This window comes from Tiliqua scincoides, chromosome 2, assembly GCF_035046505.1.
Source record: "Tiliqua scincoides isolate rTilSci1 chromosome 2, rTilSci1.hap2, whole genome shotgun sequence".
Classification (NCBI taxonomy): domain Eukaryota; kingdom Metazoa; phylum Chordata; class Lepidosauria; order Squamata; family Scincidae; genus Tiliqua; species Tiliqua scincoides.
Window position 1 is genome coordinate 9,713,508 of NC_089822.1, and position 19,118 is coordinate 9,732,625.

Consider the following 19,118-nt stretch of genomic DNA (forward strand, 5'->3'; position numbering starts at 1 on the left):
CAGGAGGGGGGTTGAACCAGCGGAGCCCTGCTCCACCAGATCCCAAACTCCATGTCAGGTTGCAGAGCCCAACACAGAGGTCCTCCAATCTGCACCGGCAAAATAGCTGGCGCAGACTTGAGAAGCCCCATTGTGGGGCCGAGGCTTTCCTCGTGGAAAGGGGATGAAAGTCCTCTTCTTGAGGAAACCTTCAGTGGCCCCGGTAGTGCCATTGCACCCGGTGGTGGCAGCACCAAGTATAGGATTGGGTATAGGATCAGGTGCCTAGTATAGGAATGTTGCCCTCCCCCTGCTGGTGGAGCTGCACCACTACAGTATGTGATGGATCATGCAGAGGGGGCACTTCCAGAGGGTCCCAAGTGTAACCAGGAAGGTGCATTGGGGCCAGGATATTATCAGCACTGTGTTGCTAATACCACCCCTTTCTGGCCTTGATGCACCCAACACCACGGTCACTGCCCCATTCCACATCTCCCTCCCCTGTTCTGCCCACCCCTGCTTCCCCTCACTGACTTAGCAGTGCCAGGACTTGCCTTTTGCAACAGTCCTAAAGCATACTGTGCTTTTAGGCCTGGACCATATAATAGTTTGTGTTAGAAAATGGTTGGCAACCTTCAGTCTCGAAAGACTATGGTATAAGCCTACAGCACCCGGTATTCCCAGGCGGTCTCCCATCCAAGTACTAACCAGGCCTGACCCTGCTGAGCTTCCGAGATCAGACAAGATCAGGCATGTGTAGGGTAACAGTTACTGTGTTGGAAAATATTGCCTTGGGAAATTGTTGGCTGCCTATTGCTCCGTTCTGAATTTGACAAGGTTGCAAAGTTAAGAACATAAGTTGACTCATTTTGCTATTACTGAGTATTTGTTTTGAGTCATTTTACCTAAATGTTCTTTCTCTTGTGTTGCTTTTTTAAAAAAAAAAAAAACAACACAACTTTTTTTTGGCTAGGGAGCGGGCTCTGAACACATCACAACCTGGGTTGCTCCAGCTTACAGTGGGAAATCTGAAACCAGAAGAGACCTACACATTCCGAGTGGTGGCATACAATGAATGGGGACCAGGAGAAAGCTCACAGCCCATCAAGGTGGCAACACAACCTGAATGTGAGTATTTCCGCAGCTGCTTTGCATTGTGCATGCTTTGAACTATATAAGATGTCTTATCATGTCTTATCATGGGGGGGGGGGTGAATGGAGCAGGGCTAGTATTCTTAACACGTTCCACAACTCCAGACTCAAATTCTGGAACAGAGTATTAAAGAATGAAATTTGTGCTAATTAGAAAAACAAAACACTAAATTAACATCATTTCCAAACATTTGTGAAAATTCACATTTATAGTTTTTTTTCCCCTTAAACCAGGACCCAATCCTATCTCCCACCAGTCCATAGTATATAGCCACGCCAATGGGGTGTGCACTGCATACTATGATGGTGTGTGTGTGTGTGTGTGTGTGTGTGTGTGTGTGTGTGTGTGTGTGAGACCAAATGGCCAGCAGGAGAAGTAAATAAAAACCTTCTTTACTTACCTCTCAGTATGCCACCTGGTCACTTATGGATCTTCTCACCTAAACCAGCTTTTTTGCTGGAGAAAGTCTGAGGAAAGGCAGCAAAAAAAGCAATCGCATCCCTGTGCATGTTATTGCTGCCATGATCCCTTCTTGCCCAGGACCTCCCCTGAGCCGTCCATGGACCATTTACTGTTTTAGCTACCTGCTCTGGTGCAGCATCCAGGCAGTTCTGGCGCCTGTGCAAAGCCCCCACTGCAGCATGCAACAGCAGCATGCAATCTTCAATGCTGCTATGCTGTTTATGGCAGCAGAATGCTAATTCTGCCACTGTAAATGGCCCATAAGATTCAACCCTGAGTCAGTGGAAGGAAGGAAGCATGGTGCCCTCTGATCATGTTGTTCTCCTTCCTACCATTCTGGACTTATCTGTAACCTCTAGTTACATTTTTCAAGACCTGGGATAACATGACCACGATGATGGTGGCTGTGATAGCCATAGTGCCATATGTACCATTAGGGTACATGGTACTTTACAGAGTAATGCAAGCAAAAGAGAGATCCTCTAGATTTGTTATTCTTTTATGTAGCTCAGTGTTACAGTCCTAAGCCTTTGTCTAGTGACCAGCTCCAGATGTCCATGTGCACTCATATGTTTGTATGCACGCATGAATCTCTTAAATGCGTGAAAGCTCTTACCCATTTCTAATGTGCATCTGGAAAGATATGCATACGTGGATTGACTCCCTCCATTAAGGGGAGAGCTATTATAGGGCAGATATGTTCCCATGCAGAGCACCTATGTCCAGAGCCCCTATGTCCAGAGATGAGAGCAGATGTACTTGATCAGGACATCTGCCATTTGTTCAGATTTCATCAATTGGTTGTGTTAATATGTTTTTATTTGTTTTAAATTATGTTTTTTAATCTGTTGTAAGCCGCCTTGAGTCCCTTCAGGGAGAAAGGCGGGGTAAAAATTCTTCTTCTTATTATTATAACATTGCAGAAAGTTTTGTCTACCAGTCAGGAAATACTGCCTGTTGTGAACAGTTTCATTCAATGATAGTGGCCCCTGAAGAAAGTGTGGTGTGTTTAAATTTTGGCATCATCATTATCAGCGAGACACATAATATTGTAGCAATATTAAAATATTGCTACATCTGTGCAATGGAGCTCTATGCTGGAGCCTGGGAAAGAGTGAGGGGACAGGAGATGATAATGTATTGCCTTGCACCAGACAAAGTTGCAACAAGGCAGGAAGGCTGTGATTATTGGTGTCAGAAGCCTTCCACTTCTTCTAGGACAGTGAGAGGCAGAACCAGTGCCAACACTTGGCGGTTGCAAGATGTACGAGTGCTCGTATGTCCATTATTGATACAGGCTTTGATGTTTTTCCTTTGGTTATCAACTTTTAAGGTGCTCCATTTGTATTTTTCCTTCCCCCCCATGACAAGATTTGCATTCTGTCATATATTTTATGTAATTTTATGTAAAATTCAGCTAGGTTGACCTCTGCCCTTTTCTAGCACATATATAATCAATGCATATTTCAAACTGAATTTTATGATTTCTGTACTTGGAACTACCAAAAGCATTATGTAATCTAGCATTATGTAATCTAGCATGATGGAGGAATAACAACTGGCAGAAAAAAGGCTCCCAAAAACCACATTCCTCTCTTGTTCTTTCTCAAAGTGCATACATTACTGACTGTAATCAATTCGAAAGATCAGAACAAGTTCCACATTTTCAAAAATTCTTCATATAAAGACTAGATTTATATGGAGAGTGTTTTGGGGGAGTGGTTGATCCTAGATTAGATCTCCCCTTCCCTTTTCTTGCTGGCATGTGCCCAAGGATAGAAAAGGGGTGGAAAGGTTTCAAAAACAGGCAATAAGATCTGGTGCTTGACAGTGCAACCGAAATCCAGCCTCTCCCTCCCCTTCCCCACCCACTGCCCTTCCCCTACCTCCTGGGAACCTACTCTCCCTGCCCATGACATGCCCTGCCACGAACTTACTGGCACTGATGGAGGTCTCTGTGAACACTGCACTTGAGTGCACCCTGACTTACATGCCACTGTAAAGGACTTTGTGCTGCTAGAACACTAGTTCCCAATAGGATTGAGGTACAATTTCACAATTTTGTTATCAGTCAGGATATAAATCTCTCACCATTTTAAGCCTGTCTAATCTTTTTCATGCTGCTTGCGATAGCCTTGTGCTCTGTTGCTGTGGCTTTTCCAAGATGATGCAAGATACTCTACCAAAATAGAGGATATTGAACTGGTGCTCATTTTTAGGTTGTAAGGTTTCATGTTCCAGTTGGAATTTCTTAGCCAGCCTTCCTCCTGCGGCATCACTTCATTCACCAAAGGATCCCAGGCACATGAAGCTATATTCCCAACATTCCTTCAGACTCCCTAAGAGTTCACCACACCTGAATGCAGCCAAAGAACAGAATCAGGTCGGCAAAAAGATGGTTTGATCACAAAAGAACATACAGAAAGTTCTACTTGATTGGCCAAAGGCCAATTAGTCCAAAATTCTGTATCTCACAGTGGCTACCACTTGCCTGAGAATCCCACAAGCAGCTGATAGTCAGGTCCTTCTCCTACCATTGACCCTCTGCAACTGTTTCAGAGTCATGTTGGTGCTGAACCTGAGGTTGCATATGGCCATCATAATTTTAGCCTTTGATAGACCTGTCCTCCAGGAATGTGCCCAATCCCTGTTCAAAGCCAACCCAGCTAGTGGCCGCCGCCACCACATTTTGTTGCAACGCATGCCTCATAATGCGCTAATTTCTCTTAATGACTGGGGAATCGCCAAAAGCAAAGAACAAGTTTCCATCTGTCCCAACAGTGCCCCAAGTGCACCCCTCTAATACTATGATACACCCCTCTGAAGAAAAAGTGAACCACTCACCTTGAAAATACCACTGTATGGAGGATAACCTGCCTACCATGACATGGGAGTGATCCAGGCCACCCCCCCCCCATGCATGAATCAGAAGTGGGGTAGCCTAACACTCACCACACTCTCACCACACTCACTCCAACCATCATCAAGATGTACACAGTGTTTTTCTTAAAAGCAGTACAGCTTAGAACTGGTTTGTGTAAGCTCAGTAGGAAGAAATATCTATTACACCACAAAGCAATTTAGTTAAGCACAGTTTAGCGGTTTATTGCTGACATACTGTAAACATTCCGGGGTTGTTTGTTATCTGTTTGATAATGGAATAGCTACTTGGTACTTGCAATTCACTCCTCCCATCAAAGGCTTTTATAAAGACTAATTAAGCTTTGCTACATGTCTTTGAGGTAGGAAATTATTATCGTTATTATGTCAACTTATCAGAAGCAGAAAGGCCCATCTGTTACCCATATGGTCCTGTGCAATTGTGGGCTGCGCGAGGCAGAGGAGTTCTATGCGCCACAAAAGCAGGTCTCTGAGTTGCTTTGATCAACAAGGAAGCTTGGTCTGGGAGTTTTTATTGGACTCAAAGAATATCACCCTGACCTATTGGTATAGAAAGGCTTTCATGGTTGCTGAATTTCCTCCTTTGGCCCAAACTGAGTGGTGGCAAACATGCCTGATATATCTTGGGCCACCATAGCTGGAGGCGGGAGGGAGGCATTCCGGGAGGGCAGTCCCAGGGGCAGGCGGGGAGCAGGAGGTGGGGCTGGGACCCGGCAGTTATGCCAGATCCCAACCCCCATTCCTGAGCAGCGCGGAGCAGCTTCAAGCCGCTCTGCTCTCCTCGGACTTGCGCCACCTCTGGAGGTAGCGCAAGTTCGAGGAGACCCATGCAGCTGCAGTGGCTTACCTGAGGGTAAGGGGAAGAGTTTCCCCTTGCCTCCGGCTGAGCCACTTTGACACCCTGTCTTGAGCTGGTTACAGTGCAAGCCTCCTGGCCTGCCTGTTCCAGTGCAAGATGGGATTGCACTGTATTGCATGGAACTGAAATACTCACATATGGTTCCCCTGTTTACCCCTCTTTCCATTCTCATTCCCTCTCTGTTGTCTCCCTAGTATTAATACCTCAATTGTAAGTTTCCCAATGAAGGTACCTGTCTTTTCACTCTCTCTAACTGTCCTGCATGTTACATAAGAACATAAGAACAGCCCCACTGGATCAGGCCATAGGCCCATCTAGTCCAGCTTCCTGTATCTCACAGCGGCCCACCAAATGCCCCAGGGAGCACACCAGATAACAAGAGACCTCGTCCTGGTGCTCTCCCCTACATCTGGCATTCATGTTGATGGTGTTATATTGACAGATACAGGTAGAATATAAATTGACCACAAGCAGGGGAATTGGTTGCGTGAATTCGCCTTAGTCTAGTAGCCTATGAAGAAAACAGCCTCAAAGATGCACCTTGCGCTTTGGATTATATTTTGTCCCCAGAACTGGTCCCCTGAAATGTGTCCCTTGAAATGTGTCAAATGATGCATGTGCTGTCAGCACCACACATCGTGGCCCCCATCCCCCATCATCTTGCCGTACTTTCCTTTAAATCTCCTTTAAATCTCCATAATTGTGCCTGGAGGTTTTCCAAAGTGCCCCCATACATGATTAGACAAATTTAAAAGGAAAGCAGGAAGAATGAAGGCAGAGGCTAGGACATGTGTCAGACTGCACTGTCGGCACATAAATCATCTGACACGTGGGATCAGTTTGGGCTATAAAACATTGTTGGAACTAACCCTATTCCTGTAAAATAGACACAAAAACCACTTTAGGTATAGGAATACTCAGTGTAATCCAATGTTCCACATTAGCAGCTGTAGCATTATCAGTGCTTTCAAGTATTTTGCAGCCTCAGAGCTTATTGTAAACTATTCCTGGGTCAGTGTAACAAGTTACATTCTTGGTGCCTGTAAGTCTGCCTCGAAGCGACAGCTAGACATGACTCCGTCAGGAATGGAAGGGTTGGGGGATGCAGTATGTGTGTAATGCAATATGAGACAGATGGCAACAAATCAGGGTAAAACAGTGCAAGAATGTGTGCTCAAACACCATATTCTTTTTGTTTTTTTGGCTATTATTCATAGATTTTTGTACAATTGTTAATGGATGAACCCTTTGAAGTTAAAAGAACTCCTTCAGATGTTTAAATTGATGTGGAAATCCAGGATAGATCAATAGGTGGTCAGTGGTGGCGGCGTTACATCTGTCATTTCTGTGACATGAAACATCTGTCTTGGTTGCCCAGGACATATGCATTCAATATATATTTTTAATGCGTCTGGTCAAGGGCAAAGTTATAGTATGGAGCCACGATGGCTCCATAGCCTGGTTTTTTTATGGGTTCTTATTAACAGAGAGAACTCTGAATCATGTCAGAAGAAAAGTCTTCATGTAGAAGGTCCCATTTTTGGAAGTACCGCAAGAGCAACAGTCATGTAATAGCTGAGAAGACGAGTCATCATTGAGATGAAAACTCTTAGAATAAATAAGGCAGGGCTGAAAGTTGGACTTTAATTTTGGGAGGACTCAGGGTGTGAAGGGCTGTGTGAAACTGAAGTGTTTTTTTCTCCTCCTGATTGCCCATTTTCATGGTCATTGCTCATTTTCTGGTGGTAATGGTCTTTCTAGTCACTGCCTCCCCCCCCCAATCCTCTTGTGGACACCTTATTTGTTTTTGGGAGTGATCCTGACTTGCGCTGAAACAGGCAGACCAACTGGCCTGTGCTGAATCCAGCACAAGTGCAGGCTAGAACACAACTCAGTGTAAGGGAATTTTTGTCATCGTACCCTGTGTTGTGGGCTACTCAGATGTGTGCCCACTATTTTGGAGGTGCACATCTGAGTGTCCCATGTACCACTGCTTGGACTGGGGCAGGGTCTTAGGCTCCAACCTGCACTGCCACAGCTAGTCCCACCCTCTCCAGTCCTGATCTGCCTCCTGGACAGCCCTCCTCCTACCCAAAAAAGCCCTCTCCCCACCTCTGTTCTGCCCTCCCGACACCCTCTCCAGCCTCCTGTGTTGGCCTTCCCAGGCTGGCACAAACTTACCTTCTCTAGGTGGATATCTGGAGGTGCTAGGCCAAAGCACATCCTTGCACTGGCCTTGCCTGCTCCCCAATAGCCATGAATGTGCTTTATGGCACTCAGGAGCTGGCACAAGGGACTTGCACCAGATCGGGGGGGGGGGGAGTTAGATTGCTCTGCGCATTGCATCTATAGCCACATGCATGACATTATGCACAATAAGCACCTGTGATTTATCAGTATCATATAAGACAATAAATAGAAATACATCGATTCATAGACCTATATTTATGACTACCATATATAAACAAATAAAGCCAAATTTGTTCCCTTAAACTTAAGATATTTAAAACTTTTTAAAAGGTTTTTTAGTTGTTTTTTTAAAGCATAACCCAAATGCCTGGTGCCCTCCAAATGACCCATGTTGCTTGTCCCCTGGTGCCCTCCAAACCCCATGTTGCTTGTCCCCTAATCCAGTCCTGAAAAGCATCCTCTTTTTCACTCTTCTGCAATGCCTGTTATACTTGCAGCACTGCAATCTCACTTGGGCAGCATTAGGTATTGCTGTTACACAAATAATGCATACTAACAAATTAATCTCATGTGTTCAAGGGCAAGGGGGTGGACGCGTGATATGGAAGCTTGCCTTGCCTTATGGCAGTCTGTCTTGTGTACGTCCCGGTGATAAAGAGGGAACTTCTCTCTCCAAAGTGACCCATCTGTCATTTTCTAATGCCATCTTTCGAAGACGGGAAAGAAAAAATGCTATCAATATATAAAAAAAAAAATAGAGTTTGCCCAAGTCACCATATCACTTTCCTCGTCCAGAGGTTTTCAACGCTTAAGTAAACAAGTGAGGAATAACAAACAGCTTTTCAATTGGGTGTCTTCAATAGTGTCTGTTTTGGAGGTAGTAAATAATAGTTTCATGTGATATACCTCTTTAAAGTAAGATGTATTTCATATTTAGAAGGAAACATATACATGACATCACACACAGAAGCTGCGCTTTTTCCTGAATTGTAGATAGTTCAGGCAAAGCCATAAAGGGTGTGTTTCCTGGTAAGGAAGAGAGCAGCGGGGATTTTTTTTTTTTAGGGTCAAGCAGCAATGATCCCTTGGCTTTTCCTGCCCAATTCATGGGTGATGGTCATTTGGAAATATTGTGGGGTTGTGGCAGCATGTTTTATGAAGTGAAGTTCACACTAACCCCTGAAGCACAGTTTTCGTCCCAGTGGCTCATTGGCAGCCATACTTGTTTTCTCCAAAATGTGTTACCCTGCACATGCTGGATCTCGTCTGATCTCGGAAGCTAAGCAGGGTCAGGCCTGGTTAGTACTTGGATGGGAGACCACCAGGGAATACCGGGTGCTGTAGGCTTATACCATAGTCTTCCGAGACTGAAGGTTGCCAACCACCACCATCTCCAAGCAATGCTACATCATCAAGCATTAAAGCTACATCTTGTTGGCTTTCTGGCAAAGAACAATAACTGGTACCACTGGTGTCCATACTGTATTTTATACTTCTCCATAGGCCACCTCGCCATCAATGGGTTTCCTCAAACCCATTCAGCTCTTTCCTGGGATCACTCCAAGGAGAACTTGGAGGCAGATCCAGGAGGATAGGATCTGGGGTGTGTTGCCACTGCCTCCGAGAGCCACCCACAAACCACCCTGATCTTCCCCCTGAACCATGCACAGCACACCTCCTAATGCCACCTTACCTGCTGCCTGGATGGGCTGTTGGCAGGTGTGCAGAGCCTCTGGCTGTTTGCCCCAGTGGCTCCAAAGCACCCAACAGTAGCATGACTTTCCTGCCTCCATAACATAAGGCAGTGGATCGCAAAAGGCATAATCCACTGCCATGATGAATTTATTTATGTGGGACATAGGGCCCAGTCCTATCCAACTTTCCAGTGCTGATGCAGCTGTGCCAATAGGACATGAGCTGCATCCAGAGGTGGGGGGGCAGTCATTGAGGACTTCTGAAGATGAGAGAATGTTTGTTTCCTTATCTCGGGGCTGCATTGTGGCCACATCAGTGCTGAAAAGTTGGATAGGACTGGGCTTTGAGTCTTGTCTAGTTTTCTTTGGCTACAACCCAGGCTGAGTCTGTGAAATGCTAACCCTAACCCAGACCTGCTGCTTTGGCTAATAACTTATGCTTATCTCTACTTTAGGGACATTTTCCTGGGGTTAGGAAGGGTGGAATAGGCCAATTAACTGCCAAGAAGAGATAAGAAGAATGGAACAAATGCTTAAAAAAAAAGTGAATTCTATACATGCTTATTATAAAAACCTTATTTATTCCATTGGTCATTTATCAACATTACATTTGTTTCATTTTATTCCCATTTTCTTCCTATTCTTTTCCTATTTCTATTCCTACTTCTTATCTCACATAATGGGACACTCAGCTGCTCTCCTGCTGCCATTATCCAATAGCAGAAAAGCAGCTAATTCCCAGCCCTACAGTTGCCCTAAACTGCTGGAACTCTGGAAATGTAAGGGCACAATCCTAACCAACTTTCCAGCACTAACATAGCTGTGCCAATGTGGCGGGCATTGCATCCTGCAGTGAGGAGGCAGTCAAGGGGGCCTCCTCAAGGTAAGGGCATGTTTGTTGCCTTACCTTGGGGCTGCATTGCAGCCAAGTCTGTGCTGGAAAGTTGGTTAGGATTGCTCCCTAAGTTCCTTTCTGGTGGTGGAAGAGCTGGGCTGCTGTCATGCACTTCTGAGCCTCTGCCACAGATGGCAAGAGGTATGGCTCCTGGAGGCTCTGCAGGGGCCTGGTAAATGAGTGGCGAGGAGGGGGAGGTTTGGTGGCATTCCAAGGCAGGCAGGCAGGAAGGCAGGGGTTGGAAAGTGGGCAAATGCATGCCAGATCCTATTCCACATTTTTCAGCCCACATCACCCTCTTGTACGAGGGTACTTGAACTTGTATGTAGCTGACTTATATATAACTGGCGTGGGTTGGAAGAGACTCACAGCCCAATCCTATGCATGTCTACTTAGAAGTAAGTCTCATTAGAATCAATGGGGCTTACTCCCAGGAATGTGTGGATAGGATTGGGCTGCCTTTCTCCCCCACTATTGGACATGGCATGCGCTCCACCAGCATGGCTACATCAGCTTAAATGGTGGGGGATAGGCTTGGGCTGTATGTCTCCCATTATAAAGTAGTTAGTGCCTGTGTTTCCATCCAACTGACATTTCATTTTCTGCCATTCTACACTCTCCGCCCCACTCCCACCCCTCCTATGGCTCAAACCTGCCAAATTTAAGGCAGGTAGGAAATAGGCTTCTCATTTTGGGGGACAATTTTGAAAAGGCACACTTGCAGCACCATCCTATGCATGTCTACTCGGAAGTAAGTCCCATTGTGTTCAGTGGGGCTTACTCTCATGAAAGTGTGCATAGGATTGCAGCCTGAGCCTCATATGTATCAGTACTCTAAACTAAATAAGCACAAAGACATAGGAAAACTAGGGTGACAGTGTGGAATGAACTGAAAATGCACAGGGACTGTAAAAGGTGACACTGTTTGGGTGTTGTTTTTGCACAAAGACAAATAACACGGGAGAGCTGCAAATTGTCAGGGTCCAAAGATAACAAATTGACATTTAAAAAGCCAGCCTTCAGCACTGTCTTTTATCGACTACCAAGTCCTTCCACTTGATTGGAGGATTCTCTGTGGAAAGCATATTTACCATGATGTTTTACACTGTGCAAAAAGGTGCTTGGGTTAAAGTTTGGTCAATTTACAGCATCAGTTTCCCTTTTTGTACTCACTCTTTCTCCTTTCTGTAACCTCTATCTGACCTGTTCTGGCTGCTGGTTGAAAACAAAAATGAATGAATAACAAGTGAAACAAAATAAAATGAAATAAATGATACTAACTTCATTTGTGACTCAATATTAGGGATGCCAGCAAATTTTCTTGAGCCAAACTTGGAAATGAATTTTAGGGGCTTATTAAATTTGTCTCTGTTGAGTACGCAGAAGCGCCGCTGTTCCAGAGACCCAAGGTCAGGCAGTTGCTCCCGGGAAATAACGAGGCACAGACACGGTAGTGCACCACCACCAGATGCCCTTTTACAGAAGTATATACAGTATGTACAAGGCTAAGGCAGCACAGCAAAGCAAAACAACAAAAATAGAACCTGCCACAAGCTCTGATCACCAACTCCACCAATGTAGCTTCCCTTAGACACTCCACATAACGTCTCCCACACAGCAGCCTGTACAGGGCCAAATATATACTGGCACTGGCCAATGGGGTTACGATCTGTTGACACTATGACTCATTTACTTGTGACATGGTATTGCAGGCTATTGCATCATCCATACTGTGCCCTGTTGCATCAGCCAGTCCCATGATGCAACAGGGCTACCTTGTATGTACTCAGGCCAAGACAACAGGATTTAGCCTTGCCCTATCCAGCCTGTAAATTGACATAGGCCTGTGGCATAGATCACAACAGTCTCCAAGGATGGGTGAATGTCAAACCCCACGCCCCATAAAAGGGCATTTTCATCTCGGATTAAAAGTCAAGCAGAAAAACAATGCCAGTTCCCTTCTCATTTAATATAATGGAGTTCCATTCATTATGATAAAATGGAGCCAAATATGGGGGAAGGGGTTGAAAGTCTTCCCCCTGAAAAGTTATAGGAGTGGAGACAGTGGCATCACTCCGGTTTGTGTCAACCGGTGCGGGAGGACAGCTCATCACCCCTATGATGGACCTCCTTCCATGCAGTATGGTGATGTACCATTGCCCAGCCCCTGCTGGGTTTTGGGCTATAACTTTTGATAGAATGGAGGAATTTCAATGGGATTTGTTTCATTCCATTTTGCATGAAATTATTCATAATTTGATTTACAACATGGTGGTGTTATTAAAAAACACCAAGATTTTAAACTTTTTGTCCAGTAGTGGTGTCACCCTCCTACACATGTCACCCAGTGTGGCCCGCACCCCCTGCACCCCTCTAGTAATGCCACTGGCTGGCGAACTAACAGTCCTCTCACATTCAGATGGTCCTGCATAGAGGATGGTCTTTCACCTCCTCTTTCTGTTTTGGGGGATCCACCCCTGGCATTTCCTGAAAGGGAGAAGACACTCCCTCCTCTTAGCTGTAGCAAAAGGAAGGAATGGTTGAGCAGTGGGTATCAGTGTCACTATATTGCTCAACCATCCCTTTCTTTTATACAGGTGCAGCCTATTTATCCATGGACTTTTTATCTGCAGATTTGTCTCAACACAAATGGGGTGGGGGAACCAAAAGTCACACACACCTTTGCCCTGTGCTGGCATCTTGCTCCATTTCCATGCGGCCCAAAACACTGCAAAAAAGCTCTGCCTTGACCAGGCAGGGAAATAGCCCTGGAAGAGGTTCCCCTTGCAAAGGAACAGTAACACTCCTGGAGGCCCTAAGCCAGCAAAGAGGCTGAAGAAGGGAAGGAGGGCTGAAAATCTCTATAGCCAGAATATGTGCAGTGAGGTGGAGCTCTCTCTCTCACTCACTCACTCTTACTCACACAGGGGCAGGTGTGGTAGCAACAGAGGGGATTGCTTTAAAAAACCGAGGGAGTGTTTGCCAAATTCTCCCCTGCCATTGAGATGGTGCAGGCAATCACCGACACAAGCAAGCCTTCCCACCAAGCAAAGCTTGAGATTTAGCCTACAATCCTCTCCACACTTTCCTGGGAGTAAGCCCCATTGACTGGAATGGGGCTTACTTCTGAGTAGAAAGGCATAGAACTGGACTCTTAAAAGATCAGCATCCCAACTGTGAAAGAAGCCGGGCAGCTGGCAACAGGGAGGGCTGAGTACGGAGGGGAGGGGATTGAGAACAGCTGCCTTAGTTTCCTTCCATCCGGAAGTGTCAGGCTGCAGTGTATTTGCATAACTCTATGGAATTTAGCACAACTCGTTTTTTGTTAAAACGGAGACACGGAACAGAACTAATGTGGATAAATAGGCTCCACCTGTAATCCCGGAGGATCAGAATTGTGTTGGGGGGGGGAGTAAAGACATGAGGGGAAGATTTAGCATTGCAGCATGGAATATCCTCCCCCACTTTGCTTAGCTGTGTGGAGTGCATTGTCTTTGCATCCCCTGTTGGGGTGGAGATATAGAAAAATTAAGGAACTGAAGGGCTTTTACACCAGCAGGGCTATTGTTACACTGGCATACATGGAGATACACTGACATAACTTGAGAATAGGGTTAGGCTGTTGAATAGCAGCAGTCAGAGCCTGGCTTACAATTGTCACCTGGGCTAACCCTTACTAACTGGGCAAAGAGGCACCTTCTAAAGTGGTGTCCTCTTATATTTAGCAGTGGGAGAGCAACTATCCCTCTTCACCCCAGCATGGCATCTTTTCCAGTAGCTATGGCTGGTATCTCTTCTGTATTTTTTTTTAATTGTGAGCCCTTGGGGAACCATTTATTTTACTATGTAATTTACTGTCAGATACATAGTAAACAGCTTTGTGAACTACTCCTGTTGAAAAGCAGTATATAAATATTCTTATTAATAATAACTGTTCACAAGATGTAATGAGTAACCAGAACCTGAAGCAAGATGGGGAGGAAGGCAAATGTCGGCATCAGCAATGCAGAAGGAGACTTAAGCTGGAGTTTCCCAATTTATGCTGCATTTCCACAGATGACCTTAAGGTTAGTCCCAGGTATCTTAACAAAAAGGGGCACCTTTTATTAGAGGTAAAAAAAAGAAATATAATCAAAGAGGCTAAGAAAAACTGACAGGTTTTTAATTCAGTCTTTGAGTTTGCAGCTTATTGTTAGATTTATCAGCACACACTGTCTATTGCTAAAATAAATAAGCCCATCTTCCTGTGATAGACAGATGCCAGCAAGATAATCCCATCACCAGCACTTTGTCAATGCATCCTTGCCAGTCAGCTGGAATTAAATATTGCAGTTAATCATGCTGTACGATTTTGCGAGAGCAGTGTTAAAAAAAAAAAAATCTTGGCAGGCTACAAGACTGTACTGGATAAATCAATACAATCAATCACCTTTTGGCTCTGAAATGTTGTAAGGATAAAAAGGAAATAGACACAGAACTTTCATCCAGAGCACAGACATTGGTCATGTTGGATCAGGCTTTAACATGGATACTTGCTGTTTGATTATGGCTATGGCTCTAAGCAAAGAGAGCTCAGGAATCCGTGATTCATCTTGCTGTGTTCCTTGAAACTAGGAATATTCCAAAATTTTTGAGAAGTACCAGTTGGCTTAGAGAAACTCCAAAACAAAAACACCTTACAGCTAATTTTCCCACTCTTCCCCCCCAAAAGAACCTTAAACAGCACCCTTGTCCGTTTCCTAGCTCTTCAGTGCAAGGAGAATTAGATCAGACTCAACCAAGGAATAATATTGCAGAGTGAAGTCAGTTAACTGTTATGGGATCTCTGTGGAACTGGGTACTATGAAGAAATCCAGTGGCGAATCAGCGCAGGGATGAGTTTCTCTCAAAAATGAAACTATGTTCGTGTGCGGAATCCCTGGAAGTATTTCTGTCTTCAGTCAAAGTGAGACATAGTAGAAATCACAGGGTTGTGTGGGTGGTGGCAATTTGGGAGTAGTTCTGGGAAGCACAGAGTAAGGAAAAGAAGCCTAGCATAGCAGTTATACTGATACCTTGTCATCAGTCCGCAATGATCACTGGGTTGTTTTCTCAAGTTTTCATCACTTAGAACACTTTGCAACAGAAACTATAGCAATTACCAATGTAAACACCTGATCTCCATTAGCAATCAAAGGTGTCATACAAGTTACTTTGAATAGAAAATTTTGCTTAGTTTGAGGACAAAAGTTCATGTTCAGAAATGGATTCATCCAGCATAGAAGCAAGCCAAAGTTCATTCATATCACCCCATTAAAATTCCCAACTTTTGCCAATTGGTTTAGCTTGAATGACTTGTCTTTGACGTAGCTGTTTCTCAGCTCCCATTCATCTTAATGTTGGGGTGGGGGGATACAACTAGTTACTTTTCCTTCTTTAAAAAAAAAAAAAAAGGTTTCTGCTATCTCTTTTGGAAAAGCACAGAAACATGTCTCTAATAATAACCATGTAACTGAAAGTGGACTTGAATTTATCTGTAGCTTAATGTTTATGTTTGGCAGTAGCATCCAAGAGTAGAAGAAAATACCAGTAAGTCAAGAGTCTGTTCTGCATTTACTGGCTTACAGTTTCTTTCAATGCTAGTGAAATTATGAATAATATTCTCTATTAGACTTTTCCCCCCTGAGCTTCAGGATTTAAGGAAAAATGCTTTTCCAGCTAGATCAAAAAGAGATCACTATGGGTGGCCAAGAGTTTCTGCAAATGATGCAGGTAATGGGAATCTGGCAAAGCTAGAACCACAGAAGGCTATGTTATTGACTCAGGCCTGAACTGCCACCATGCTGCTTCCTGTTACCTGGTTCTATTGAACAAATGCAATAGCACTCTAAGTCATGGAAGGGGGGGGATACTTGTGTACTCTAGGGCAGGGGTCTCCAAACCCCAGCCTGGGGTTCAGATGCGGCCTGCAACAAGCCTCTTTCCAGCTCACGGCCAACCTCTTGTCCCCTGAAAGCCCCTGGCCCACTCAACTGAACATGGCCAGAACTGTGCTTTAATTGTGTCTGGAGGGTGTTCTGAGGGCCAGAGAGGTTGAATGAAAGAGCCCATTTGTTCATTTATGCACTTATCTAAGTTCCATCTCTAATTTATTTATTTAAATTTTATATTTAAATTTTTTTTCCGGCCGTCAACAACATACCAAATATTTGATGCGGCCCTCTGGCCAAAAAGTTTGGAGACCCCTGATCTAGGGTATACTAGAATGGTGCTGGTCTCAATTTATAGCACCCGTGCCTATGTTACCGCTGTACATTTATGCAGAGTGAACTCTAGTAGCATAATCTAGTGCAAGAGCACATTTTTATGAGCTTTCCTTTTTGATGCAGAATCTTCCATTTCAAAAGGTGCAAAAAAGCCTGTGGGAACCCCCTAGCTTTGTGAGTTACTGCCCTGTCCTGCCACCACTGCTGCCTCTGGACCTTTTTTTTTAGTCTGAAAGCCTTTTGCCCCTGCACCCTCTTTTTCAGTCTTGTGGATGTGATCTATTCTTTAAGAGGTGCTCTTTCAGTGGAGTAGCTAGAAAGGGTGCAAAGGACTAAGTTTTTCAGGGAGTCTCACTGTGATGTGCAAGTGGCTTCTCCCCTTCTGGAGCCAGGCTTATGCTAGCTCTGTTTTGCTTCCCCCACCCAGAATGGCTCTGAGGGGAAGGGATCACTTGCATGTCGCGGCAAGGCTGCCTGAAAAACTTAGTGCTTTGTACCCCCTCTAGCTATACCACTGTGTTCTTTTCTTAAATAAATGCCTGGCATTCAAAGCAGTGGAGGAATGGAAAAGCTGTTTTTCTGTTTTTAAAAGTCCACTTCTGTGCAGTAGATTGTCAATATGATCTCAACAACTCATTTAGAACCCTGTTGCTGTTTACTTGGGCGCAGAAACAACTGATTGTTCAAAATAAATGCTGGAGATATCCCAAGTCTTAGGGCACAATCCTAACCAGGTCTACTCAGAAGTAAGCCCTATTTTGTTCAATGGGGCTTACTCTCAGGAAAGTGTGGTTAGAATTGCACCCCCAAACACTTCAAAGTTTTGAGAGCCAGTGTTATATCGTGGTTAGAGTATTACGAGATTTAAACAGATAAGATTTAAACAGGAAGATTTAAACAGGAAGGGGAGCATCCCAGTTCACTCCCTCCCAGTTCATCCCAGTTCACTCCCTGCCGGTCTGCTGCCTGAGGCAACAGCCTCAGCTGACTCATGGATGGGCCATCTCTGGTCTTCTTCCTCTATGTCAGTTTTGGTCAGCTTTTTTGAAAGGCTGCATTTTCTCCTTGGCAAAAAACACTACTGCTTATTGCCAAAGACATTTGTTTTAATTGCATCCTGTTACATGGGACAATTGCTTCAAGGCCTAATGAACTGGAGCGTACATTTTTGTGATGCCCTTTCCAGGTAGATGGTGAGCTAGCATAATTAAAACAACATCAGTAATCATAATACCATCAATAACTAGAACAGGTGCCTGCAGAACAATTAAGCAAGGATTCCCTTGAGCTTAAAATAGCTGCTGTGTAGCAAGATGTTCTTAAAACAGAAATGAAGAAAGAAGGCCAGCTTCTGACACCTGATTATAAATTGTTGACTTGGTGATTAGTCAGTGATCTCCTATCTTGTTCTGTTCTGTACTTTCTCCATTTTGTTAGGTGATGTCTAATTGCAATTGACCTCACAGTACATTCAATCAAGGCTGGCCCCAGTCTAGGCAATGGGAGAATGAAAACTGTCACATCATTAGGAATAAAAGTACAATACTTGACATGGCACCTCAAACACCAGGGAGTCTTGGACTGGCTGTTCTTTCAGTCGGTTTTGGTTTTAAGCTGTTATTTCAGTCAGTCGTTTCAATTCAATGTCAAACCTATGCCTTGCTTGAGTGCATGGATTACATGAAAGGCAATGAGACTTACAGCCCAATCCACCGCAAATTCCTGGGCAGCGATGCAGCGGGGCAGCGCAGGCTACCCTGCAACCTACATGGGAATTTCAGCTTCTGGAGGTCTCCTCGAGGTAAGGGGACATTTGTCCCCTTGTCCCAGGGTAAACCCCAGCAGCTGCAATGGGCCAACTCGGACCTCCACAAGCTCAATCACTGGCACAAGTCTGCATTGCCTTGTGTCAGCCAGGACCTCTGAGAGGAATTTTATCCGGGGGTACAAAGTTTCTTTTGGGCCCCTTTGCAGAGAGAGAGGGGTGAAACAGAGTGGGGGAGGGTGGTGATGGGCAAGCAGAATAGGGGCAGGGAGGGGCAAAACAGGGTAGGGGGAGGATAGAGACAGCTGGAGAAGTCTTTAAAGCCCAGGTCTACCAACCCACCTGGCATCAGTAGTGTCCCCAATATCCCCAGTCATGGGAGTTTCCCCAGCAGGCAACAAGTCTGAGTAGATAGGAAAATGTAAGATCCCAGGAAATTTCTGGCGCCCCTCCTTTGGCACCAGGGCCTCCTATTGACCCTGGGCAAATTACCCCCTTTACCCCCCTCTCCTAGGCCCTGGTGTCAGCAGATCAGGACAAGGAAGGGGGATAAGATGTGGTGCACTCCAGTGCTGTCAATCCTCCCCCCTCCATGGCCTGATCTGCCCACCCCTACCCCATCACCCTTCCCTATCCCATTCCACCTCTGTGCTGCTCAGGGCAGATCTTACCTTCCATGGTGTTTGCCAGTGGCGTCACTAGGGTTTGTGTCACCTGGTGCAAGAGGCTAGAGTGTCACCCCTATGATGGACCTCCTCCAAAGCCCCAGGCAGGACAATGCCCCAGGTGGTGGGCATGGTGATGCTGATTGCACCACTCCCACTTTTTTGGCTATGCCTTTCAATAGAATTAGAGTTGTTTCAACGTGGTTTGATTCATTGCATTCTGCATGAAAATACACATTGAATGATACGATTTTTCAAAAATTTTAAAATTTTTTTGATGAGTAGTAGTGTCACAACCCCTCTGTGCATC

The 19,118-nt window shown here is 44.9% G+C and overlaps 1 protein-coding gene across 1 annotated transcript in view; it reads left to right on the plus strand.

Moving 5' to 3' along the window:
• The window catches only part of DCC (DCC netrin 1 receptor), a 634,807-nt gene that overhangs the window by 336,072 nt on the left and 279,617 nt on the right, over positions 1-19,118 (plus strand). The window contains exon 9 of the mRNA XM_066618048.1: positions 953-1,107. Coding sequence (XP_066474145.1) covers positions 953-1,107 — 155 coding nt within the window. The remainder of the gene's footprint in view (positions 1-952; positions 1,108-19,118) is intronic.